The sequence below is a fragment of the Cnephaeus nilssonii genome (assembly GCF_951640355.1).
Source record: "Cnephaeus nilssonii genome assembly, chromosome: 21".
Taxonomy (NCBI): Eukaryota; Metazoa; Chordata; class Mammalia; order Chiroptera; family Vespertilionidae; genus Cnephaeus; species Cnephaeus nilssonii.
The window spans coordinates 39,275,324-39,302,324 of NC_137092.1; the positions used below are offsets into that span (position 1 = coordinate 39,275,324).

General features: G+C 50.7%; 2 protein-coding genes across 7 annotated transcripts in view; both read right to left on the reverse strand.

Annotated features, from left to right (window-relative positions):
* Positions 1 to 11,116: 11,116 nt before the first annotated feature.
* On the reverse strand, positions 11,117 to 26,525 carry BCL9 (BCL9 transcription coactivator). Of its 2 annotated transcripts, none has more exons than XM_079761171.1 (7): positions 26,400 to 26,525; positions 25,275 to 25,591; positions 23,808 to 23,997; positions 22,348 to 22,447; positions 16,824 to 19,062; positions 14,843 to 15,103; positions 11,117 to 13,382 (listed from the first exon to the last, which is right to left on the reverse strand). In XM_079761171.1, the coding sequence occupies exons 1-7, from the start codon at positions 26,450 to 26,452 to the stop codon at positions 12,301 to 12,303; spliced, it is 4,242 nt and encodes a 1,413-aa protein (XP_079617297.1). In that variant the 5' UTR covers positions 26,453 to 26,525; the 3' UTR covers positions 11,117 to 12,300. The 2 variants fall into 2 exon arrangements, with proteins under 2 accessions (XP_079617297.1, XP_079617296.1); XM_079761170.1 differs by having other exon boundaries at positions 11,117 to 13,418.
* LOC307093243 (uncharacterized protein) overlaps positions 26,439 to 27,001 on the reverse strand; it is a gene marked incomplete at its 3' end in the record, with an annotated part of 80,612 nt that continues 80,049 nt past the window's right edge. For all 5 annotated transcript variants that reach the window (XM_079761174.1, XM_079761176.1, XM_079761172.1 and 2 more), the window contains one exon: positions 26,439 to 26,711. In XM_079761174.1, the coding sequence (XP_079617300.1) occupies positions 26,439 to 26,699 (261 nt within the window). In that variant the 5' untranslated portion in view covers positions 26,700 to 26,711. The remainder of the gene's footprint in view (positions 26,712 to 27,001) is intronic.

The window sequence follows — 27,001 nt, forward strand, 5'->3', positions numbered from 1 at the left end:
AGTGATATCTAGAATATGTAAAGAAATCCTACAACTAAACATACACACACAATCAACCCAATTAAAAAATGGGCAAAGGACTAGAATAGACATTTTTCTAAAGAAGATGTACAAATGGCTCATAAACACATGAAATGATTCTCAGCATCACAAGAAATCAGGAAAACCAAAACCACAAGGGACCACTCCACAAGCATTAGGATGCCTATTGTTTTTTTTTAAAATTCGGAAAGTAACAAATGTTGGCAAGGAAGTGGAGAAATCGGAACCCTTGTACTTGCTGGTGGGAATGTAAAATGGTATAGCCACTGTGGAAAAATATATGACAATTCCTCAAAAAATTAAGCTGAAAATCACTATATGATCCAGTAATTCCTGTAGTTAAAAAAGTTAAAAAGACCTAAATGCCCATTAGCAGTGGAGTGGATAAAAAAAACTGTGGTACATCTACACAATGGAGTACTACGCTGCTGAAAAAAGGAAGGAACTCCTACCATTCGCAACAGCATGGATGGACCTGGAGAGCATTATGCTAAGTGAAATAAGTCAGTCAGAGAAAGATAAATATCACATGATCTCACTCATTTGTGGAATATAATGAACAATATAAATTGATGAACAAAAACAGATCCAGAGACAGAGAAGCATCCATCAGACCGTCAAACCTCAGAGGGAAGGTAGGGGAGGTTTGGGGTAGGGGGAGAGATCAACCAAAGGACTTGTATGCATGTATATAAGCTTAACCAATGGATACAGACACCAGGAGGGGGTAGTGAGGGCATGAGTGGCGGGGGGAGGTAATGGGGGGATAAGGACACATATGTAATACCTTAATCAATAAAGAAAGAAAAAATAAAAGAAAAAAGAAGTTAAACAGGCTAAAAGAAGTTAAAGCAAAAGAAAAGAGAAAAAGATAAAAAGTTAAAGCAGGGACTCAGATATCTGTGTACCCATGTTTATAGTAGCATGATTCACAGTAACCAAAAGCTAGAAGTAACCTGTGTTATGCATACAATGGACTATTATGCAGTCTTTATTTTTTTAACTTTTTAAAAATTGATTTCAGAGAGGAAGGGAGAGGGAGAGATCGAAACCTCATTGATGAGAGAGAATCATCGATTGGCTGCCTCCTCCATGCTCCCTACTGGGGATTGAGTCTGCAACCTGGGCATGTGCTCTTGATTGGAATCAAACCCAGGACCCTTCAGTCCACAGGTCAACACTCTATCCACTGAGCCAAACCACCTAGGGCCATGGTTGGCAAACTGCGGCTCACGAGCCACATGCGGCTCTTTGGCCCCTTGAGTGTGGCCCTTCCACAAAATACCACGGCCTGGGCGAGTCTATTTTGAAGAAGTGGCGTTAGAAGAAGTTTAAGTTTAAAAAAATTGGCTCTCAAAAGAAATTTCAATTGTACTGTTGATATTTGGCTCTGTTGACTAATGAGTTTGCCGACCACTGACCTAGGGCACGCAGTCTTTAAAAGGAAGGGAATTATGACAGGCTACAACATGTATGAAGCTTGAAGACATGCTAAATGAAATAAGCCAGTCACAAGGAAAAGCACTCTCTGATTCCACTTGTGTGAGGTACAGAGAATAGACTGGTGATTGCCAGGGCCGGGGCCTTGGGGGTGGGAATAGGGAGTTACTGTTTGTTGGGGACAGAGTTTCAGTTTTGCAAAATGAAAAGAATCCTGGAGATGGATGGTAGTGATGGTTGCACCACAATGATATACTTAATGCCACAGAACTGTACACTTACGAATGGTTAAAATGGCAAACTTTATGTTATATGTTTTTAAAAAGTACAATAAAAATAAATGGGGGGGAAAGTGGCTCTAATTGTGAGCTTCAGGACTTTATTCTGGGCCCTTTCATCACTTGAATGAAAATCTTAACCGCTTTGGATAGAAAAATTAGAACCAACACAAAGAATGTTAGATCAAGTTTCTAAGCACCTTAAGATTCTGGAATAATAGGTCAAAATTAATTTTGAAATTAAAGCGGAATAACAATAAAATTCTGAATGCAAGATAAAAAATAAGCAAAAGTATATAGAATTAGGGGAAATGACTTATTTTACATGAAAAAGATTTGGAGATTTTTATTTCCTAAAATTCCAAAGTAACGCCATAGCAGGGGGGAAAAAAGTAACTTTCACCTGTTAGTAGAACTGTGAAAGGAAGTAACAGTCTCACTGTGTGATCAGACAGTACTGGGCACCAAACACGGTCTCAGTTCGTGGTATTGTACCTGGAGGAGTTTACAAGCTGCAATAGAGCAGGATAAAATTCTGAGGCTGTGAGGGAACTCAAAACCACACCTCGTGGGTCTTGATTAATAGGCCAAGGAACTTCGCCTGGGAGAAAGAAAACTAGAGGGACATAACTATTTTCTCTACCTGAAAGGCCGGCGTGTAAATGAGGACTGTCCGTATTCTGGCTTACTCCTCAGGGCAGCATTCCGATAGACAAAACTCTAACAGAACCTGCTGTTCTCTGGGCGGGAGTTCCTAATATCAGAACTGACACCGCTGGGCGGCCGCGTCAGGAAGCCTGTAGAGAGGAGGCGGTCTTCTCCACCACCAGGCTCTACCTTCCAGTTTCTCAGTCTCAGAATCTGGGCCTCAGGTTTGGCTTCTCCCTCTCTGTCCCCCAAGATCCAACGAGGGCTGAGGGTTGCTCCTTCCCGGCTCTCTTGCGTCACCCTCCACTCTGTGCAGTGGCCAGCGGCCTCCCCCCTCAGCCCTGAAAGACCTCCGTGCTGCCAGCAGCGCCCCCAGCCTGGGGCTGCCCTGGCTCAGCCCATTCTGCACGCCTCCGCCAGACTCACCTTCTAGAATATTTATGTGATTCTCCTGATCGAGACCCGAGTGGTTTCCCTCTGCTCCCCATATCAAGAAGGAATTTATTGGTTTGTGGGGCTGTTCTTCTCCTTTCTGTTCAAATTTGCCTTCTATTACTCAAACAGCTACTCTGGTTGAGCTGTTCTCTCTATGTCAACTACGAGATTGCCTTCACCTGTTCAGTTCCATTCCCTCCTTCCTGTTGTCCCGCTGTGTGTCCCCCACCACCAGCATTATTGTGGGGACCACCTCAGGTACCACAACCACCACGAAATCTCCCCTGGCCACCCAGCTCACACTGATCCTTCCTTTAATTCTCTAACGAACATCGACAGGTCCCTCTTAGGAGGCAGGCCCGTGCTCGAGGCTGGTGAACAAGTGAGCAGGAACAATGTGGTTCTTTGTGGAGTGGGTGAGATAGGATAAACAATTGCTATAAGGAACACAATGGGATGTTGTAAAAAATGATTGTGCGTGTGCGTGTGCGTGTGTGTGTGTGTGTGTGTGTGTGTGTGTGTGTGTTGGGGCTGGTGGGTGTTTTCTGAGGCCTGACGGATGTGCAGGAGGCGGTCACTGGGAAGGGCCAGTCTGAGGAAGCAGGTGTGTGGGTCCTGAGGCAAGAAGAGTGTGGCACACGGGAGATACTGGAAGGAGAATGGTCGGGCTGGGACACAGGGAGTGAGAGGGTGGCATGAGGTGAACCTGGAGAGGGGCAGGGGTCATGTTAGAGATCTCGGATTGTATAAGAATTACATTGGTAAGCCATTGACATGTTTTAAGAAAGGAAAAGGTCTGTGATTTATATGATCCATACTTTCTAAGATCACTCGGCCACTATGTGGAGAAGAGACTGAGGAAGAGCAAGAGTGGAAGGTGAAGGTAAGAAACGAAGGTAAAAGGCCGGGTGGAAGACGGAAACTTGAATAGAGGGATGGAGAAAAATGGGCGGAGTTAAGACGGGTTTTGGAACTAGACATAAAAGGATTTGTGGATGGTTTTATGGAAGAGGAAGGAATTAGGAATGACTTCTGGGTGGACAGACATTTACCAGGTGTACCGGTTAATAATGCGGATTTTGTAATCAAAGAAAACATGATAATTTCAAGAGAAACATCAAAAGTGCTTTATTCAAAGTAATGTCCATCGCTAGCAACACATTTCCCACATCTTTCAGGTAATTTGTGGATACCATCCCAATAGAAGTTTTCTTGTTTTGAGGCAAACCATTCAGAGATCCAATTTTCCACTTCTTTGTACGTTTTGAAGTGCTGCTTAGGAAGTGCGTGTGCCATCGATCGGAACAAGTAATCTGAAGGAGCAAGGTCTGGTGAATACAGCGGGTGGGTTAATACTTCCCAGGCAAGATCTTTTAATGTGTCTTTAACTGGTTTTGAAGTGTGATGGTGCGTCGTCATGAAGCAAAATTACTTTGCCGTGTCTTCTGGCACATTTTGGTCGTTTCATGATCAAATTGTGGTTCAAATTGATTATTTGTTGTCGGTAGTGATCAGTATTAATGGTTTCACCTGGTTTTAGAAGCTCACAATACACCACACCTTTCTGATCGCACCAAACACAGATCATTGTCTCTTTCCGAAGCAATTTGGCCTTGCAGTCGATGTTGATGGTTGACCTGGATCAACCCATGATTTTGTGCATTTGGGATTCTCAGAATAAATCCACTTTTCATCTCCAGTCACAATTCAATGCAAAAAAAGACTTTCTTTCATGCCATTGAAGCAACACTTTACTGGTGACTTTTCAGTTTTCCATTTGTCTTTCATTCAGTTGATGTGGCACCCATTTTCCTTCCTTTAAAATCTTTCCCATTGCTTATGAATGATCAGAAATTGTTTGCTGAGTAATGTTTAATCTTTCTGCAAGTTGTTTTTGAGTTTGACACTCATCTTCATCCAATAATGTTTGTAATTGTTGGCCTTCAAACTTTTTTGGTTGACCTGGACATTCTTTGTCTTTCACATCGAAATCATTACTTTTAAAGCGTTTAAACCAGCATTCACAAGTATCTTGAGATGGAGCATGTTCACCATAAGCTTCCTGAAGTATATGATAACTTTTTCTCCAAAATAAAGTAATGAATTAAAACTTCCCACAAATGCTCTTTTTTTTTGGCATGAAATTCGACATTTTTAAGCGTAAAAATATCTATGATGTTAACACCTTCAGCAAATTTGACATATGAAGTTTTGAAGCTTGCTGTCAATACAACAAAATAGCATACATATCAAATTGCATATATATCAACATATGCATAACTCCATCTATTGAAAAAAATCTGCATTATTAACTGGTACACCAGGTATCCGTTAACATGATGGGGATGTGGGGTATGAGACTAGAGTTGGGGGATTCAGAAGTTACATTTAGGGCTTGTTAAGTTTGGGGTGCCTGCAGGTCATGCAGAAGGCAGAGTCGAGGTGCGGGTTGACAAGCTGAGCCTGCCACTCCCAGGAGCAGGCTGAGGGAGACAGTAACTTACCAGCAAGTGGATGGGACTCAGTGATTAGTGACTGGCACATTAGAAGTCAGCAGAAGGCCTCGGACCAAGCCCAGGGCTGCTGTCTGCTAAGGGGGAGGGGAGAGATGAACAACGCAGGAAGCGGTCAGAGGTCTGATCACAAGACAACAACTTCATTCTGTGTGGCCCTGGTCGGTCTGTATTGGCTAACTCAGTCATTATTTCCGTATGGACTGTGGTAATGCTGCGTGAGAATAGAATAGACTTCCCTTCTGCAGTCATGGCTAGTTCCTATCTCTTCGAATAGATGCAGGTTCCCTGTGGGCAGCTACAAACTTTCCTTCTACCCCATTGTGCCGTTTAGTGTGGGATGTAAGGTGGAGGCTCAATGCTTAGGCAGCGGTAAGGCCTCCTTACAAAGGCCCTTGCTGAAACCAGGCCCCGGAACACAGTGCTGAAGGTCTCTCCTGGGCCCCGTGACGCCTGGCTCATACTTTATATGGAATGTGATCCTTGTATTTCCTTCTTTTTTTTAAAAAAAAGATTTTTTTCTTATTGATTTCAGAGAGGAAGGGAGAGGGAGATAGAAACATCAATGATGAGAGACAATCATTGATCGGCTGCCTCCTGCACGCCCCACACTGGGGATCAAGCCTGCAGCCTGACCAGGAATCAAACCAGGATCTCCTGGTTCATAGGCCGAACCTCAACCACTGAGCCACACCGGCTGGGCTGATCCTTGTATTTCTTTATTGGTCCTATTAACCCTTTAAATAATGATGATTGTATTGTAAAGGTTTTGCAGGCACTAAGTACAATAGGAATGAAGAAAATTCTGGGGATTTCCCAGCTTCACGGACAAGGAAAGAACAAAGTCACCTTCACGGCAGTGTGCTGACATCTCAGAACTGGCATTTAATTATTTGTGCATCTTAGTACATTAAAGGGACACATACACTTGTATAAATACATCTGTGTGTAACAGTGTTTAGTAGCTCAACTCGACTGACGACTAGACTAGAGAATTTCACCAAAGCCTGGGAGACATTTTGCAGTTTGGATAACAAAATAGATCACAGTGATCCCTGGTCCCTGTGACTGACTGAATCATGGTGAGGCCTCCGTCTCCAGCCAGGTGTGGGCCAGCGACTGCATTCCACACGGAGAACCGAACCCAGGGCCGGCGGGGAGCCCAGGCTTCGACGGGGCTTTGGCACCGGGTGGGAGGGTCCCCGGAGGCAGCTCTCCGAGGAGCTGTGGGCTTCTATGTTGAAATTGTGTGTGTGTGTGTGTGTGTGTGTGTGTGTGTGTGTGTTGGGGGGGGGGGTAGGAGCTCCCAGAAACTTGGTGAAGATGGGAAATAAACTCAGGCTCCCAGGAGTCTTTAACAGAAAGAACTTAGTCTGTGGCAAAAACAAACAAATAACGATTTAAACATCTTGAACACTTAAATCCCCCCTCAACACTAATTAATCAGATACCAAATACCACTGCGATTTAGAAGCTCTTTCTGCCCTCGACCCTGGCCCCAGGCACTAGTGAAAGGGGGAGGCCGTCTGCAGAGCGGTGGGCAGGACAAGGTGAGAACCAAGCCCCCCGGAGCCGCCCCACCCGGCCCTGTACCCCCTCTCACCGCCATCCTAGGGCTGTTTTTAAAAACCTGTCCTTTGGGAGCCCGTGGTCCCTCATAATTGCTGGGGGCTCCAAGGGGGTGTTTTGCAGGGAAGACGGAGCCCCTGTGTGTTTGGTGAACACGGGCTTTCTCCACGCTCTAAATGTGCGAGGAAGTGGCTTCTGACCTTTTCATCTCCTCTCTGTGATCACACACCACCTTCCTTCCTCCAGTCCAAGCACCGAGCCAGAACGGCAGCAGCTGACGTGCGGGCCCCACAGGGAGCAGAGCCGCCTGTCACAGGAGTCCCGGGGCGGGGCCTGTTGGAGAGGGAGAGGCCATATTTATCCACATCATCCTCATCACACACCTTCTTCCTAACCTCGCTTATTATTTAACATCCCCCGCTATGGAGTGTTTGGCCACAAACCGGTTTTTGCGCTTCATAAACCGTATGCTTTCCATGTGTCATTACAGCGTTACCACCAAATTGAGGTTCCATGATTTTTCCTAAATGCAGGAGTCCGTGACTTTGAAAAATACGACTGGTCTGGCCTAGAGAACAGCGGCAGTAGGGCTCAAGTTACGTAAACGGCATGGGCTATACCGTGCGATGTTTTTGAAAACAAGAGAGATGCGTCTAGGATTTTGTAGAACCCGCGAGCTGTGGGCAGGTGCGCTTCCTGTGTTCTCACCCCGCGCCAGCCCAGCCCGTCTTCCTCACCCGGCAGCAGGCTTCTGAAGTCACCCTGATCACCCGACTCCCTTTCGTAAACCTTTGAAGTTCACAGACCTTCCTGGGCCTCATGATCCCCGTGACCTGCCCCCTCACCCTAGCTCACGTCTTACCCCCTCCCTCCGAAAGCCCACCCAGGCCTTTGCTTTTCCACCACCCCCTCCACCAGGCAACGGTCCCTCCTTCAAGAGGAAGTCCAAACATCGCCTCCGCCTTGAGGCCTTCCTGGCCTTCCTCTCTGTCCGCACCTTCCCTGAGCACTGATCAGACTGCAGTCACCCCGCGAATCCCCTACCTGGGCCAGCGCCACAGGCAGCGCTCTAAGCGGTTTGAATAAATGCGTCCTTGTGTGGAACAGCGTTCCTCCGCTCTCAGCCCTCGGAAAGTACTCGGGGCGGGAGAAGGAAATGACTGGAGTGCAGACAGGTTAATGGAGCTCAGCGGTCACGCCGCCTCCGGTGGCCCCGGCCCGGGAAGGAGCAGGAACAGAGACCAGGACCCCGGCGCCCCTGAACCTGTGACTTCGCTCGTTCACAGCAGCCAGCACCAGCCTCATAATTTATGGGGTTCGGTGCACACGGGAAGACGGGCCCCCTATTCTAAGGTTATTAAGGATTTCAAAAGACAGCAGAGCATGAACCCAAACCGGGGCCGGGCAGCAGCTCACAAAGCCACCCCTGAGGGAGCCTGGGAGAAATTCGTGTCACTTTTTGGAGTGGGTTTAACACAGGGGTGGGCAAAAGTAGGTCTACAGCTAAAATACAATAATTAATAAATAAGCAATAGTTCAAGAATAAACTGTTTTGTGTACTCACAACTGTAAGCCTACTTTTGCCCACCCCTACATGTAAAATGGTTTTAAAATTTATTTTCTCATGCCCACCCTTCATAAGACCCATACAATTGCTTGGTTGTTCTCATTTATAAGTTCAGATTCTTCCAAAAAGTGAATTATTTTATTTCACGTTGTTTTAGGAAAAATACCACATACTCACTAGTCCTTAAGAAATAAATGAAGAAATACATTATAATCACACCTTCCTGCAGCACCCGTGTGTGGGAGGAGGCTGGCTGGGCCTTCACAGGGTTATGTTAGCAGGACACATCTTTATCACCCTTTCTCTGGCTTTTACACCCCAGCATCACCAGTTCTCCATGCAATAGCATCGTTTCTCAAGTGATTTTATTTCACAGCAATCTCAGTAAATTAGAAATTGTTGTAAGTGTATGAACCCCACATGAACTTAAGTTTATCAGATACCATCGTGATGAAATGCTGGGATATGCTGATAAAGTAAATGAAGGTTTATAAGGGTTGTTTTTCCCCCCAAAAGAACTCAATTATTGGGAAGCAGATGTGCACTGCTGCAGGCTCTCCAGCAGGGGGCGCCCCGGGAGTGCCACATCCCCGCCTCCCCAGAGGGGTCCACCAGCTCTCGCCCTGGGCTCTCCTGGGGACAGTAGCAACTGGACCGCACCCATGAGTGACCACAGCACTGGTCTGTGCAGCAGGGGGTGGGGCTGCCCAAGAAGTCGGACCCAGGACAAAGGCCAGGTCCCAGCTTCCTTAGTCAGGGTCCCATCTCAGGCTCCCCAAACGTGGCTGTTTCTGCTCTTTTCTGTACCCTTCAAAGCCGGAGAACCTAGGACTAGAGCCAAGTTCATGAAACAAAACCCTCATTTGGCTCTCCTACTTTCTCCACAGCATAGCATGTTCACCACCCAGGACCATTTGAACAGATCTGATTGTCAGAATTCTTAACTCCGTGAGCTCGGTTTTCCCATCTGCAAATGAGGATCACCTCCTGCTTCACAGGGCCCCTCACAAATGAGCAAGAGAGCGCCCTGGGGTGACTGGCGGAGTCGGTGCTCAGGTGGCCATCTGTTTAGTTGTCGGGGGCTCTCGTGTTCCCGAGAAGACAGGGCTGCTGAGGGTGAGAGAGAAAGCAGCTGCCAAAGCACTTGGTGGAGCGTCACGGGTGAGACAGACCGGACACCGGCAGATGCCTGCACCGGCCGCTCCTCACTGAGATTCTCCCCTAAGAACAAACACGCACACAGACGCCCGTGCACTCAGCTAAAAGCACCTGCAACACAGAAATACACCAGAACAAATGCAACCAGCACAACCAGCCATCCCGTAGGCCGCCCCCCGCAGGCTGCCGCTGCCCTGCGGAAGCACGCGTGTGGGAAGTGGACTCAGCAGGTGGCAGAGGGCACCCTGGGCAGGTGGTGAGGCAGGAGAGGACCGGGACCCGTGGACTGGGCACACCCGGGATTTTCAGGTATCGTAAGAGTATTTTTCCTAACAAGATCCAGGGACATTTAAAAACTTTTTAAAATGACTATACCTTTGGCCTTAATTACTTCACACCACTGAATTCACTCTAAAACAATTCCTAGTAAAGACCAATAATAGCTTCTAGAAGGAGCCTGGCAAGGGTGGCTCAGTGGTTGAGCATTGACCTATGAACCAGGAGGTCATAGTTTGATTTCCGGTAGGGTATGTGCCCGGGTTGTGGGCTCGATCCCCAGTAGAGGGGGTAGCATGCAGGAGGTGGCCTATCAATGATTCTCTCTCATCATTGATGTTTTTTAAAATATATTTTTACTAGAGGCCTGGTGCACGAAATTCGTGCACTCAGGAAGGTCCTTCAGCCTGGCCTGTGCCCTCTTGCAGTCCTAAGCCAGCAGCTGGACACCCTTAGCGCTGCTGCAGAGGCAGGAGAGGCTCCTGACGTCACTGCTGAGCTCGCCAGCCATGAGCCCGGCTTCTGGCTGAGCAGTGCTCCCCTGTGGGAGTGCACTGACCACCAGGGGGCAGCTCCTGCGTTGAGCGTCTGCCCGCTGGTGGTCAGTGCGCATCATAGCAACCGGTCGTTCCATTGTTTGGTCGTTTAGCATATTAGCCTTTTATTATGTAGGATTGATTTCAGAGAGTAAAGTAGAGGGAGAAACATCAATGATGAGAATCACTGATCGGCCACCTCCTGCACACCCTCCACCAGGGATGGAGCCTGCAACCCAGGCATGTGCCCCTGACCAGAATCAAACCCGGGACCCTTCAGTCTGCAGGCCAACACTCTATCCATCAAGCCAAACCAGCCAAGGCTCATTGTTTATCTCTCTTCCCCTTGCCCTTCCTCTTTGAAATCAATAAAAAAAAAAATTTTTTTTTTAAATAGCCTTTAGAGGTAACATTCAGCGGGGGGGCCAGGGCTGCTCCTCTGCCTTCAGCCAGGATTTCAGGACGGAGCTGGGAACAGAACAAGACAATCTACAAGACACTCAGTAGCAAGGACTCTGCTTCTGCTGTGAAGGCACTTTATGTATCCCCCCTTCCCGCACCGCATCAGTGACCTCCAATGCACCGGCGCTATGCTTCTGATCACGTGGCAACAGGAACCCAAACAAACAAAAAGGAAGTTCACTTTTGTAAGAAACAATATATTTATTTTCTGACACCACAGCTCTGGTGAGTGGTTTTGTACCAAATTTAATGGAGGTTACACAGAACGTTTTACGCATGGGAGTGGGGAGGGGAGGAACCACAAAATTAAAACCAAAATCCCGGGTAGCTTTTAGCATCTGTTCCACTCCCACATTAATAAAATTCACTTGGGAATTCCTAATAAAAGGAGAACAAAAAACAAGGTATACTGGGGAAGAAAAGACGAAGGGAAAGAAGGCCCTGGAGTTCCCAAAGACAGGCCTCCCTCCCCCCACTTCCCGAAGCCAGGACGCCACCGGCATGAAGGCGAGTCTGTCAGGTTTCTTCCCCAAACAACACCGTGTATTGCAGCTGCCGAAGGGGAAAGAGAAAAGGGAGCAGGGCCGCCCGTGGGGACACGAGGGGAGGGGAGGAAACGCTAACCGAGGAGGTGGGACGGAAAGGGGGGAACGGGAGAAGCTGGCGGTGGGTGTGCAGACGGGAGACAGTGCTGAAGACTCTCGAACTGAAAAACAAAATGTCCTAAATGTCATGATTTTTAAAAAGAAACAATTCCCCCATCCCCCCACCCCTTGCTGAACTTAGTTCCTTTTTTTGTGCTTTTCATTAATACTCTGCTCTGAGGTCGTGGTTTGGTTTTCTGTACACTGGAGTTGAAAAGAGTCCAAAGGTCTGAAGATGGATTCTCCACCGAAAGTAAACAGCCCAGCATCCTGTTCTCCTCGCGTCCCAGAGACTTTCGTCTCCGCTAAAATCCCTTTTACAATATAGTACAGTACACGCAAAAATAAAGCCCAAAGCAAAAAACAAACCGGAAAAGAATCCTGGGAGAAGCCAGTCCGAAGGACGTAAACATACAGAGAACGGTGCAACACGTGACCGATGGCAATTCTAAAGCACGGCTACAGATTCCCACAAGGAGGTGCCATCATGGGATACCCAAGTCCACAAAAATAATTTTTAAAAAATAAATCTTAAAAAACACACACCTGTTGATTAAATGAATCATTTGTTTTCAGGTAAATCCATACATTCTCGAGTTCCCCCCTCCCCCAAAGCAGCCCTCGGGTCTCTGTCCTCCTATTGCATGACTGACAGTCTCCTGGGGGCCCCTAAGCAGCCCTCAGGACTGAAATCTCATCTGGACGAAGATCGGCACATCCAATCGTAGCAGCTTAAAACATCATGTTTCCTGGGTTGCCAGGTCCTTGACCAAACCCACCCATGCCCACGTCAGCGGCCATGCCCCGGGGCCGCATCTGTGGGGGGACCATGATGTTCTGTTGGGGTCCCATCATGCCCTGCATGGACATCATCATGCCCGGAGAGCCCACAGGCCCAGGGTGGGGATAGAGCCCGGCAGGTCCCCGATCCTTGCCAGGAATCATGCCCACGGCAGCAGCTGGATTGCTCATCAGGGTGGGCTGGCCGGGCATTGCAGATTGTGCTGGTGACATCATCCGATGGTGCGGTCCCATCATGCCTTGCTGGAGAAAGGCTGGTGGTCTCATTGGGTTGTGGCCTGGCATGGATGGAGCTGTGCCAAGAGGTATGTCTGGAGTTCCCACAGGCCCGGGACCTCCCATGCCAGGTAATGCTAGTCCCATCCTGGGGGCTTGCTCGCCCATCATCCCCTGCATGTGCGAAAAGCCAGGCCCGGGCCCCTGGGGCTGCTTGCGGCCTGGGACTTCCCCGCGAGGGAAATACTGCAGCGTCTGGCTTGGCTTCTCCGATGGAATAATGCGAGACAGGTCAAACTCGGGGATCCCGGTGGCTCCGGGCCGGATGACCTCCTGCAGGTCCGGGTCTGTAAACACCGAAGGCATGCTATTCCCCAGGACAGCGAAAGAGTCAGGACCCCCCGGGCCTCCAGGCTTACAAAGTGCTGCATCTGCTGAACTCGGGGGCAGGGTGCTGGGGCGGCCCAGGGGGCCTTCTCCTGGGAAACCCATGCCTCCTGGGAAGCTGCCCTGCCCCCCGCTGGGGCCGTTGTGGGGGAAGGGAACCTGCTGCGGAGGAGACTGTACTGGAGGGAAGCCCTGGGGGAAGCCCATTCGTCCTTGAGGTACCATCGGAGGCTCCTGGGACCCGTGCCCCAGGATAGGATTGTGTGACATCAAGCCCGGCCCCATTGGGACCCCGTGAGGAGGTATGTTGGGTCCCATGGCGTTCGGAGAGGGCATCTGATTGGAGTGAGAAAGCGGCTGGGTCATTCCCATTGGGCTGAGGGTTGGCATCGGGACCACGGGGTTTGGACCTGAAATTCGAGGATTCTGTGTATTAATGCCCATTCCTAGAAAAATAAAGATATAAAAGGTATCAACTTAACTGAAAGCAACTCAGTACTATAATCAAATTTACAAAAAAATTATTGTGCGGCAAATGTGCATGGTACCTCACAACACACAATGCCTGCCCTCACTGAGATTATAACACATTCGGGGCACACAAGCCAACAGCTCTACAGACAATATATTGTGTCCTGCACTGTATGACAGAGGTGTATGTAGAACACAGCTAGGAAGAAAGTCTGTGTGAAAAGTTACAAATTACTATGCAAATGAGTATATACAGTCTTCTTCACTGGAGACATTTAATATAGAAGCAAACAATTTGTCTAGATGACTTAAGCACAGTGCTTTTTTTGAGAAGGATGATTAAGTAGCCCTACAGGTCCAAGAATCAGAAATAACAAGGACAGCTTCATCAATTGGCACTGGGCCTTATCAGTTTACACTGCCGTACAGAGGGAGCAGCGCACACTCGGGTTATACAAAATGTTAGAGAAACGGGAACTTTCCATGAAGAAGGAAAGCAGGCAGGTTCTACTAGTCTCTGGGGCATTTCAGTAGCTGGTCTCTCAATGGAATCTCCACTGAGTGTGTAAGGACGATGCTTGTCCGGTCCGCACAGCACGTCCACCCTGATTAATCAGGATTGCTGATAGATAGCCTTCCTAGCAATGAGAATGGCTGAGAAGTCAGTGTCTCTGCTGCCCAGCCTCACACCCCAGATTATGCCCCTCAGTGTCCGTGCGATGGGGCAGAGAGGGGTGGGAGCGTGCGGGAGGAGGGGAGGAATTTCCTCTCTAGCCCTCAAGTGCTTCTCTAGGAAACGGGCTTCCCGCCGTCTGAAATCCTACGGCTGCTTGTGGTTTGAGGCTGCCCTTGCAGGAAACACTCGAGAACTAAAGACACTCCAACCAGCATGTTAAGAAGAAACTGCTTTCAGTGCGGCCTCAGGAGGGCCACACCTGCCCCAGATCCAGGCAACAGAAGCCCCAGAATTTCTATCGGGGCTGTAAGGAAGCCTGCTCTCTCATAGGCACGCGCTGAGTCCTCTGATAAAACTGTATTGTTGTCTTCCTCCAGGTAAGACACTCTAAGTCAGGGGTCCTCAAACTTTTTAAACGGGGCCAGTTCACTGTCCCTCAGGCCGTTGGAGGGCCGGACTATAGTTTAAAAAAAACTATGAACAAATTCCTATGCACACTGCACATATCTTATTTTGAAGTAAAAAAACAAAACGGCAAAAACACCCGCATGTGGCCCGCGGGCCGTAGTTTGAGGACGCCTAAGAGTCTAAGTCGTTGAAACTGAGATGGTATTATTTCCAGTTTCTGAACCTCCATCTATCGAGGTCTGTATTATCAAGAAAGCATGCGCGAAGTTTCTCTTGTCTGGCGCCAGCTCTACATCCCGCCTCCCTGGTTCTTACCTGGCATGTTATTCATGGATGGCAAGTTGGGAGAACGAGCGGGAGGGGAGTCGTCGTCCGAGCTGGCCACGGTCTTGATGGCATCGTGGTATAGCGGGGTGGAGCTGGGCATGGCAAACTTGGACATTCGAGACATCATGATGGACAGCGGGTTCTGGGACAGGGTCGGCTCGGGAGGCATGGTGTACGGGGTGCTGGAAGGGAGGCTTCCCGGCAGGTTCACAGAGGCAGGCTGGCTGGCTGTGGGCGGTGGGGGGCCACCTAGGAGAAGACGGCAGAGGAAAACAAAAATGGGCAGGGAATCAGATTCTCCCGACGGCGAGGGGGCCTCTGTGAACGAGCAAGGCGGCCGAGGAACTGGACAGTGTTATTAGACCCCGGGCACAAATCATCCATCTTCCAGTCAAGCGCCGTGTGTGGACAGAGGGGGATGGCAGCATGAGGCGGAGGTGACAGGTCCACAGAGGGGAAGACAAACACAGCAAGAGTGTGTTAAAAATATACTGAGTGGCCAGATTATGATGATCTCTGAGCGCATAATCATCTGGCCACTCAGTGTATATCCTATAGAATAAAAGGCTAATATGCAAATTGTCCCCTCGACCAGGAGTTCAACCAGTAGGCAGGCAAGCCAACTGCCCATATCCCCTCCCCCTGGCCAGGCTGGCCGGACCCCACCCATGCACGAATTCATGCACCGGGGCCTCTAATACACACACACACACACACACACACACACACACACACACACACACACACAGAGTGGCCAGATTATTATGCGTTCAGAGATCATAATAATCTGGCCACTCAGTGTATTAGTGCAAGCCTGGGAACGATGGTTTACAGACCACGATTTCGCTAAAATAATGTGAAATAAGGGCATTGTTCCCTTGCCTGTTGCAATTTAGCATTCAACTCAGGGATTAGCATAGTGTGAGGCCAGACTAGTGCTCTGACCCCAGGTACTAACCCATCACCCTACACATGCTCTTGTACTTATGTTTTTTTTCTATTGATTTCAGAGAGGGAAAGGAAGAGAGGGAGAAAGAAGTAGAAATATCAATGATGACAGAGAATCATCTATTGGCTGCCTCCTGCACATCCCCTACTGGGAATTGAGCCTGCAACCCAGGCATGTGCCCAGACTGGGAATTGAACTGTGACCTCCTGGTTCATGGGTCAATGCTCAACCACTGAGCCACACAGGCTGCGCCCTACACACGCTCTTGATTAATTTCCACAAGTCTGAACTAAAAAGGTCTGAGGGGGCTGTTCCACTGCACGGCTTTTGTGAACTGCTACCCAACAGAGAGAAACACTTTGGCTTATAGGATAAATCTTGTCTTATTTTGATTCTAATCTTTCTCAAGTGGAGACAGCTCGGACCTGGTATTTACACCTCAGTGCTTATCTTCCTCGACCACCTCTGGTCTCATTCACAAACCACCATCATCATGAGAGCCTCTCCTGGGAGGAAAATACCAATAAACTGCAGCTGATCGTGAGAACAGCAGTCTACCAAGGAGCTCGTGGTAAGGCCTGTGTCGGCACGCATGTGCAAGAACCCTGTGGGCTCCGCAGCCTCTCCTCTCGGCCTGGGATTAGACAGAATCTCTCGACGTGAGGGCAGCCCCCTGAAGTAGGGAGGTCTAGCGTTTGAAGCCGCATTTATCCAACCCTGACATTTTACTTTGCAAATGTAAATTATTCTGTGAAATGACAGACTTCCCACTTTCTCTTCCCCTTTTACCTATCTGACAGGTACCGTCGGCACTAAAAGCCTGTGTCCTCTCCCAGGATCGGACACTCGTGCAGGACCCCAGGGAGGTCCGGTCATGCACTTTGCCAACAAAGATGTCCGCTGGCAAAGGCCGCCTCCTCTGGCTGCATGATCAAGTCAGGACAGCAGTGTTCTCACAGGAGCAAGACCGGCGTTAGCCGTCTCCAGCTACCAGGTGACTGCACAGACGAGAGCACTGACCTGACTCCACACTTCCCAGCAAGGCCGGGGAGGCCATGGTGAGGGGCGCTTTATGGTTTGGAGGGATCCCGGGACTCTGGAGGGGAGGTTTCGGAGAGGAGGTCCATCCGGGTGACGGGGCAGGAAGTGATGGAGACTTGAGGTGAACAGGCGAAGCAGCAGCAGACCCCAAGACAGGGGGGGACTTAATGGAAGCAGCGGCAGCTGGGCCCGCCAGCATGCCTGCCAGCTGCGACGGAGTCTGGGGGGACTTGAGGTTCCCGGAGGGCGAGCCCAGCATCGGCGACTGGACCTGGCGCATCGTGGGAGACTTCAGAGGGTTGATGCCCGGGGAGTGCACCTGGCCGCCCGCCACAGAGATATCCAAGGGCTTCCGCCCCAGGCCGCGCTGCACCGGAGGAGCGGTGCTGAGGCTCGGGGGGTTGCTGGAAGGGTTGAGAGGTAGTGGTGGCATGTGACTGAGCCGGCTGTTAGTCCTTTGGTCGGGCCCGATTGGTTCTCTGAGATTCCGCAAGCCACTGCTGCTGCCTGGACCCTGAGACATGGGGAGGAACGGCCTGGGGCCCATGCCATACTCTTGCTGAGGGTGCTCCCCGAACGGCAGGGGCACCATCTTCTGCTGAGCGGGCAGCAGGTCTGCACCCCCGGGGCGCAGTTTCATCATCTCCTCGGGGCCCGCCCCAGCCTCTCTCAGCTTCTGAGGTATCATCTGAGAGTTGGATCCCATGTTGACGTTTAGACTGACATCTCCCTTCATCCCACCAGGGACCATCCCAAACTCCAGTTCCCGACCAGGGCCCATCTGTGGGGGCATTCCTTTTGGAAAGTCCCCCCTGGAAGGACTCAGAGGGCCCTCAACTGGGATTCGAGGGAAAATGGGATTGTTCCCCGATTCCATGTGTCGCTGGGAGCCGGGGATCATCCTGTTCATGTCCAGGCTGGGCCTGATGCCATCCATGCTCATCCCCGGAGGGAGGCCCAGCTGCTTCTCGGCCAGCTGCTGCTGAAACATCTCTTCAGACAAGCCTTGGGGGTTCGGGAAGCGCTCCCCTCGGCCGGGGCCACTGAAGATGCCCTGGCCAGGCGGGAAGTTCCGACCGTCTGGGATTTTTGGCACATCATCTGGCCAACTGACTCCAGAAAGACCTGGTCTCGACGCTGGGTTGGGGACATTGGACGCCTCCATTTCAGAGTTTATCATCCCTGCGAAGCCGGGGAGGCGCATCTGGCTCCCTGGCATATTGGGGTGGGGAGCCATGCCCCTCGGGGGCAGAGAATGCGGCATGTTGATCCCATCAGCGAACGGCTCTGCACCCCCAGGCCCCCAGCCTTCACCGGGGGCCATCTGGTACGGAGGGGGTGGCCCCCGGACCACCCCCCGAGGCCCGTGCGGATGGACCATCATGTCCTGGAGGGAGCATTGCTGCACCACCACCTGCTCCTGCTTCCGCCTCTTCTCTTCGTAGAACTCCTGCTGCAGCTTCAGCCAGGCGATCTGCTCCGGGGTCATGTGATCCAGGTGGTCGGGGCCCATGGGCCCAGGCTGAGCGTTCATGGGCGGTGGCACCATTTCATCTGGAGAGAAGGGCACATCTCTATGTCCTTGCGGGCCAAATGGAGCGCCCATATCTGTCCGGGGCCCAGGTCCCTTACCTAGGCTTTGGGACTGAGCCATCATGGCCTGGATCGGCCCTTCTGGCTTTTTCTGAGGCCCATCTAATACCCCAGGAGTCTGCTGGGGTCCCCCACTTTGCCCTGTGAATTCCTTCTCGTCGGGGAAGAGCATTCGCTGGATGTCTCTGAGCGTCTGCAAGGAGCGCTCCCGGTGCTCCAGCTGCTCCTGGGACAGGCCATCGGGGTTCTCCCCCAGGGCGGGGGGCTCTGCACTGGGCAGTGGGGGCGGCGGCGGGGCTTTGGGATCTGTGGAGGAGCTACTGCTCCCCTGCGAGACGGGGGTCCCCGCTCGGTTGTTGGGCGTCAGGTTGGGCCCAGTGCCATCTGGGGGCAGTGGAGTGGAGCTGGCAGGACTGCCCACGGAAGGAAGCAGTTTGTTTTCTGCCCCAGGACTGTCCCGGTCCAGGGGACGCAGGGGCGCGGCAGGCTTGGGTGCTGGTGCCGAAATGGGTGGCGTTGGCTGCAGCCGGGCATTCTGGGAAGAATTCTGGTCCTGGTTGGCCGGAGCCGGGGGCTGTTGTGGGAGAGGTTTCAGATCGTTCCGAAGGGCAGATATCTGTGTGTTCTGTACAGAAAGGAGATTTAAAAAAATCATTGGTAAATTAAACAAAAGGGCAGCTAAAAGAGCATGATCCATTCTGAAGGACTCTGTCACACAGATCTACAGTGACACTTGCTGTGGGAATTGCTCATGTACAACCCCACTCTGGACATGGAGACATTCTGATTTTTTTCTTCCCCTTTACTGTCAATTGGCCTCCTCTTCCCCTCACTGAAGATTAGGTTTCAATAACTTTCTCAGCCTGCCAGGGAGAGCCACTGCCAAAGTGAATACATTTGAGTATCTATTTCGAGGAACAGGTTTGAGATCACATGTCTACTATGTGTTTCTGGGCAAGATTAGTTCCTTGGTATGTGGGAGGCTGTACGTAACACCTTTTGATTTTCCCCGAAAGTACAACTGTGTATGCAGACGTCTCAATGTCAATCAAAGGCCTGATGTTTTCAACTGAGAGAGAAAGTGCCGTCCCAGCTCCGCCCCCAGCCAGAGGCTGCAGGCGGGCCGCCTCCTCCCAGCATCTCCTCTCCTCTCCTCCTCGCCTTGAGTTTCCACGCAGCCTGACATCTCTGGTTTCTGCCTTCAGGCTGTGATCACTGATTCCGTATTTGATAAGAATTGGTACATAACGACAGTAAGATAATCTGGAGGCAGGAAGCGCCTGTGGAGAAATCTGAGGCTACCTGCTCGTGGTGGCTCTAGATCTGCTCTTTCCAATAGAAAGGAGACGGTCCTTTCCACAGGCTGGAGGACCCCCTTACTACTATTGATTAAGGACCAATGCTACACCGAGTCCCGGTAAAAGCACACTTGCTCACAGCAGGTGACATGGATGCTGTCAGTATTGGGAAGAAGGACATATATGTTCTGGGCCTAAACCTTGGCAGCGCTGAAGGAACTAAAAACAGCAGGGCCCAGCCACAAACCCCGCCTCGGGGATCTTTCCCCAGCCTCCAGGGCGCCACACGGTCCCTTTTTGATTCATTTGCTCCTACCTGTTCACTTAATCCAGTTTGTATTTCCAAACCCCTAAGGCCCTTACCTAGCTCCCCACTTCCTCTTTGAATGTTTACCATTATGTGTGTCTGCATGGGGACAGTCTGTGTAGCATAAACACAAAGACACACCTTAGAGTGGTCACATTCCGTGACTGTGTGCACAGAGGTTTCACCTGCAGGTGTCCATGCACGTCCGTCTGCAGAGACTGGTGTGGGCAGGACACGAGCCTGCAGCACCCTGGGCCTGCAGCACCCTGAGCCTGTAGCACCCTGAGCCTGTAGCACCCTGAGCCTGTAGCACCCTGAGCCTGCAGCACCCTGAGCCTGTAGCACCCTGAGCCTGTAGAACCCTGAGCCTGCAGCACCGAGCCTGTAGCACCCTGAGCCTGTAGCACCCTGAGCCTGCAGCACCCTGAGCCTGCAGCACCCTGAGCCTGCAGCACCCTGAGCCTGCAGCACCCTGAGCCTGCAGCACCCTGAGCCTGTAGCACCCTGAGCCTGCAGCACCGAGCCTGTAGAACCCTGAGCCTGCAGCACCCTGAGCCTGCAGCACCCTGAGCCTGCAGCACCCTGAGCCTGTAGCACCCTAAGCCTGCAGCACCCTGAGCCTGTAGCACCCTGAGCCTGCAGCACCGAGCCTGTAGAACCCTGAGCCTGCAGCACCCTGAGCCTGCAGCACCCTGAGCCTGCAGCACCCTGAGCCTGTAGGACCCTGCGCCTGTAGCACCCTGAGCCTGCAGCACCCTGGGCCTATAGCACCCTGGGCCTGTAGCACCCTGGGCCTGTAGGACCCTGTGCGGTCAGAGTGGCTTCCACACCCTGACTCCCTGAGTGGAGTGTGGAGGTCGCCTTCACGTCCTCCCAGAGCCATGTTAAGTTTGGTTTTGTCAACCAGGTTTTGCCTGTCTGTGGAAGGTGGGCACTGATTTCACATAAGGTGACCATGACAGAAGAAATAACGTCGGTGCCATCCTTTTTATTTGAGACTTGGAGCAAAGGTGATTTAATTATTCCCAATTCCCTGCCTAACTCCTTTTCTGACTGCATTTTAGCATCAGAGAAGGTGGAGGTGAAAACTGTATGAGATCTGTCATTAAGTCAATAAAATGTTGCTTTGAGTTGCATTGTACCCTGTGCATTCTAGGAAAATATAAAATTTAAACATATACATATTTAAGTATAAATTTAAAATATATATATAGATAGACCGCCCCCCCCCCACACACACACACACATTTTAAATGTCAGATCTCTCTGCCCTCTGCCCTGAAGGCGTGGAGACGAGTAGGAGCAGGAAATTCCTTTCCCAAGTATAGGAAAGCCCAGGCTATGTCAACAGAGGGGGATTTGCTGATATGCCATCTACTTTATCTTAAATTGTCACTTCAGTCCTGTTGTCCTTTAATTTGTCCCATGGTCGAGACTGATCCCAGCACCAGGTGTTACGCTTCCCGAAAGCAGAGACTGTCTTGAACTTCCTAGTGTCCCCACAGCATCAGTGCACAGTGGCGATGCCAGACACAAGTATCTTTTGGTTCTGTTTGGAGGACTGCCTGTAGCAACACCACCATCGCATGCTTTTCCAGCGTAGTTGTCTGTTAGATGCTTATGTTCCAGACAGGAAGCAGACTAGAATTTATTATAATTTTGGAAATATCAAGCAATTAAAAGCATTCAATGGTCCTCTTTTTTTAAAATAGGTTTTTATTGATTTCAGAGAGGAAGGGAGGAAAGACAGAAACATCAATGATGAGAGAGAATCATTGATTGGCTGCCTCCCGCACGGCCCACAATGGGGACCGAGCCCGCAACACGGACGTGTGCCCTGACCAGGAATCGAGCCCGCGACCCTTCAGCTGCAGGCCAACACTCTAGCCACTAAGCCGGCTAGGGCTCAATGGTCTTCTCTGAAATAAAAAAGAACCATTTGAAAGTCACAGAGACTCTCTGATTCGTCTATGACTTCATGGTTTACTGGCATGTACTCCACTATTGTAGTTTTAGTTGTTGCTTTTTTCTGCTCTTCAACTCACTCAAGAGTGTTTATTTTTTTAAAACCTACTCTACCCACAGGGTCTGAGTTCACATAGTCCCAGGATAGTTACATAAAGGAAACCCCAAGAGATCTACATGACTCCTGTTGTATTGTTCACCTTTCCCCTCCTAGTAACTCATCGATGGGGTTAATGCCCAGAACGCAGCTTACGGCCTCGTCCCATTGAAGACCGTCACCACCTCCCACCTCTGGTCACGGCAGAGCCTTTAACCGTCACTCCAATTCCCAGCCACATACCACAGGGGCTGTGCTTCGGTCGGCCTTGCTGTTGGAGATGTTCTGGATGTGGAAAGAGACGATTGTTTCGACCTGGCCCTTCAGCACCGCTTCTGCGGCTCTGCGGAGACAGAGGCACACACGGGGCTGGTTTCTGTTTCGCTGACTGAGAGCCCGAAGCTCCTCACCCAGACTCAACTTGTCAGAGGGAGGAAGGGGGGTACGGCGAACCGCTAGAAATGCCGAGTGATACGAACTCAACAGAAACAGGTTTTCAGTCTGCCTATCATTTACTGCCAAACTTGTGAAATTAAAAAACAGCCATTAGCAAATCCCAAAAGAGGCATTAAAAACAAACCACCAAGATTTTCTCCCTCAAACCAATACACGGTGGTGGGTGTTTTGTAGAGAATCCTAGTTCAAAGCCCCAGCCTGAGACGGTGAGCGTGGAACCTCACACCTAACCATCAACGAAGGCTGTCAAGATTCACTCTGTATCTAACTGAAAAATCTCAAGTGAGAAAAAGTCAGAAAACTATGTAGGATATATTCACATTATACATATATGTATATATATACATATATATATACATATATGTATACATATATACATATATATATATTTATATTTCAGAGAGGAAGGGAGAGAGAGAGAGAAATATCAATGATGAGAGAGAGTCATTGACCGGCTGCCTCCTGCATGCCCCCTACTGGAGATCGAGCCCATAACTGGGCATGTTCCCTGACGGGGAATCGACTGAGCCCACCAGCCAGGCCACATTTTTATAAATAACTAAAAATCCATTGATCCCCCGTTCACCAGAAGCACATGACCGAAATGTTCAGAGTAGTTAGTTATCTTGGTGAATTCCAGAGATTTTTTTTTCTTTTTAAATTATTTATATTTTCTAATTATTCTAAAATAGACATGTAATATTTATGTCATTTTAAAAAGAATACTAAGTTGTAGAAAAGTATTTGATGCAATCAATCCTTTTTGTGTTTAAAAGTTCTATAATGCCTGTTTGCATAAGCACAACATATTTCTGGAAGGAAAACCAAGGAAGTATCATGGCTGCCTCTGGGGAGTGGGGGTGGGGAGGTTATTTATTTATTTGTATTTTTAATATATATATTTTATTGATTTCAGAAAGAGAGAGGGAGAGATAGAAATATCAATGTTGAGAGAGAATCACTGATCAGCTGCCTCCTGCAAGCCGCCCCCCTCCCCACTGGGTATTGAGCCCACAACCCTGACCTGTGCCCCGACCGGTAATCAAACCATGACCTCTTGGTTCACAGGTTGATGCTCAACCACTGAGCTACGCCAACCAGGTGAGGTTTTATATTTTACTTTACCTCCTTCTATACTGTTAACTTTAATAATAACACAAATGAGGGAGGAGAGCAATTTTCAATGGGAGTAAGAACTTAGGTGTCCAGACACATAAACCAACAGCAAGACACAGCCATCAACTTACTTATTGGCCATCTCAGTAGAAAACACATACACCACTTTGGCTGGAGTCTTCTGAGCAGCTGCGGGCTCTGGGGCAGTAGTCTGGCCATGGGCGGGGGGAGAAGACCTGGGGGCCGTCGCATTTGACGGGGTCATCGAGTGTGGTGTGTGCTGGGAGTCCTGGGCCTTTATGTGGTCAGCAGAATTACATTCTGAAAGAATGAAAACCTCACGTCACAGAACGAATAAGCCTCTCTTCTGCCAGCATATACAGCATCACAACACAAACCCACCTTGACAATGTCAAGGAGGAAGTACCTTGCTAAGAGGAATCCTCGCTACTCATAAAAACTGAAATACGCTTTTCCCTAAGTGACGAATTGTAAAGCACTCCTCCCCACCTCCTTCTCTCCCCCCATTCTTCCGATATTAGCATAATGTCCCCCCTTTCTGGAACCACTTGGCCTGGACTGGACACCCTGCTAGTTGAGCCCAGAGCCCCAACTTCTCTTATTTCAGCAGTTCGAATTGTACAAATTTACCATAATTGCTTAATGGTCTGCTGTCTGGGTGCGCTCAAATCCTTGAGGACAGAACTGTATCTGTCTTCCCGGCTATGGCAGCCCACACCCAGCACAGCGCTCACACCCAGCACAGCGCTCACACCCAGCACAGCGCTCACACCCAGCACAGCGCTCACACCCAGCACAGCGCTCACACCCAGCACAGCGCTCACACCCAGCACAGCGCTCACACCCAGCACAGTGCTCCCACCCAACACAGCGCTCCCACTGACACCTGAGGGGGAACGAGGGGTGGCCCCCAGGCTCTCCTGCTAATTTGGGCTGGGCAATCACACTCCCACTTCTGAGTACTGACCATGTGCTGGCCTGCAGTTAAGATTTCTGGTTTCATACCAGGAGGAAAAGACCTAAACCCACAGCCGCTGCCCCACACTCTTCCTGGCTCACTCCATTGTCATGGCCACCAAGTCTCTACCACATTGGCCTCGGCTGTGACAAACCCGGACTAGTGCCAGGGATCCCCTTGTGCCCACAACTCTGGCAAAGTAGCAGCCGCACAGCACAGAACCCAAGTTATGGAGGGTTAATCTGACGGAGGGGGGGAGAGGCCAGAAGAATTGCTCCAGTGGGGGCTGCTCCCACAGACACACCGGAGCGGCTGCCTTCGATACTGAAGGACAAACAGCACAGAGGCTGGACATCCATCAGGGCATGTTAGGGCCATGGACCAGGTGACCATAACCCCAGCACCTGCATCCTCGAGAGCAAGAACTCCTCAGCAAGGTGGTTCCAAACTATTCTTGAGCATCAGAGAAGGAGAAGAAACAGTTCTACCTTAAAGGCAAACTCTGATGGGACACCTGCTCTCCCCACTTGGCTACGGGCTCCCGACTGTCGCCAATGCCAGAGGCCTTCCCTCCGAGACACCTACTTCCCTCTGAGTCTCCGCGATCTTATGGACATACCTTTCAGGTCAGGGTCATCGTTTGGAGTCCCGGGATCTCTCTGATCAAAGGAGTCGGCGGAAATACTTCGCTCCCTTTTCCCCTTGCCCTTGGCACCATTTCCAGCCCCATTCTTCAGCCCCATGCTCCCACCTGGGCCAGGGAGCGCTTTAGGGGTATGGCCCGCACTCTTGGAGTCACAGGGGGATGGCTGGGAGTGGCTGGCTGAGCCCCCCTGTTTACCCTGGTTGGAGAATTTGGAATCCAGCTGGGGGTTTCCAGATGGGGACATCACTGTGGGGGGACGGACCATCACCTCCTGCTTAGACTTAGGGCTACTGAAAGAGACAAACAACACAGGGCCATGAGACACTGGGAGCAGCTGGGCGGCACATCAGGGAGAGGCAGTCCCTGGCGTGGGTTAGGGAGACCTCAGTCACCACCCCTTTCACCTCAGCCCCTTGCTGCTCCCCTCCACCCCCTCCCAGCTCGGAGAGGAGGCTCACACCAGGCCTGCCAGGTCTCGGGAACCCTAGAGCCACATGGGGACCCATCTCCAGGGCTTCTGTCAATAAAGGACAACGGTTTCTATGTACACAGAAGTGACTCTTACTCTGAGACTAGCGCAGAGTAAACAAACAGGTCTCGGAGATCACACTGCCACCCCACCCCCAGCTGACGGCCTGGGACAGCTGTAACGGGAGCCCAGCTTCTCTGCTGGAGAACACGAGGTCCCGAGAGCAAGGAGACCCCCATGACTGGCAGGTTAGAAAACCCCTCCAGGGTCCAATCCCCGCCCCCAAGCAGCATCACACTGGAGCAGCTACACTAGCCACTGCCCTCGGGGACCAGGAAAATTCTAGTAAAACATCAACGTCAGTACACGGGCGGGAGGAAAGAGCTCCCCAGTCCAGGGGCTGCTGTCTGAGTTCCGGACTGTAGGCGCCTCCCTTCCAGGCCTCAGTGTAGCACATGGTACTGAGTGGTGAGCAGGCGAGGGAAGGAGGGCCGGAGGGGATGATGGACACCAGGTGACAAAGAGAAACTGACATAAACGCTGCCGTTCACTCGTCTATCACTATTTCCTTATCTACGGCCTCTTCCTTTCCTCATTGGGTCTCACAGCCCGCGGGGCAGCCGCCTCACCTCTGTGCGTTTCCTGATGGGGAGCTCCTCACTTTGGGGTTACTGGAATGCATTGATTGAAATCCTGAGCTTGCAGTCACAGGCAGGACGGGCTCCCCGAGTTCCTCTCGGGCTGCAGCAGGAACAGCTGCGCAGGGCAATGGCGGTGGCCCGCCGCGTGCAGGGGGCGCCCCTCAGCGCTGGCCCCCTCTGTGCCTTTTTCCTCTTGGTTCTCCTCCGCTGTGGAAGTGGGTCCTCTCCCCGCGCAGCTCCAGCATCCTCCGGGTGTGTGCCTCCTGCCGCCACAGGAAAATCTCGCATCTCCAGGGCACACTGCGGGAAAGGACGCCCAAAAAGAGTTGGGAGCAAAACCAGGGACATAAAACACCCTCAGAACAGGATCAAGGTTAACACAGCAGCCAACTCAGCGATGTCACAGCTAGCTCAGGCCTCAGCTTCCGTCAGGGTTGAAGGAAAGGGTGAAATTCATATTCTGGCCTGAAGGCCCTGGTGCTAAGCAGCCGAAGAGTGACTAAGACTCTCTGCCAAGCATCCGAGCCTCCCACCCAGCATCACGTCCCGGGCAGATTCGAGAAAAATACTTTCATCTTGAGCCACATATT

What these genes read in the sequence shown, in the direction of transcription:
- BCL9 (XM_079761170.1), bottom strand. Translation starts at nt 26,452, where the DNA reads ATGCATTCCAGTAACCCCAAAGTGAGGAGCTCCCCATCAGGAAACGCA. An exon ending in CCATCAGGAAACGCACAGAG is followed by an intron (nt 25,592 to 26,399) that starts GTGAGGCGGCTG and finishes TGTCTCTTTCAG; the next exon opens with TAGCCCTAAGTCTAAGCAGG. An exon ending in TCTACTGAGATGGCCAATAA is followed by an intron (nt 22,448 to 23,807) that starts GTAAGTTGATGG and finishes CTGTCTCCGCAG; the next exon opens with AGCCGCAGAAGCGGTGCTGA.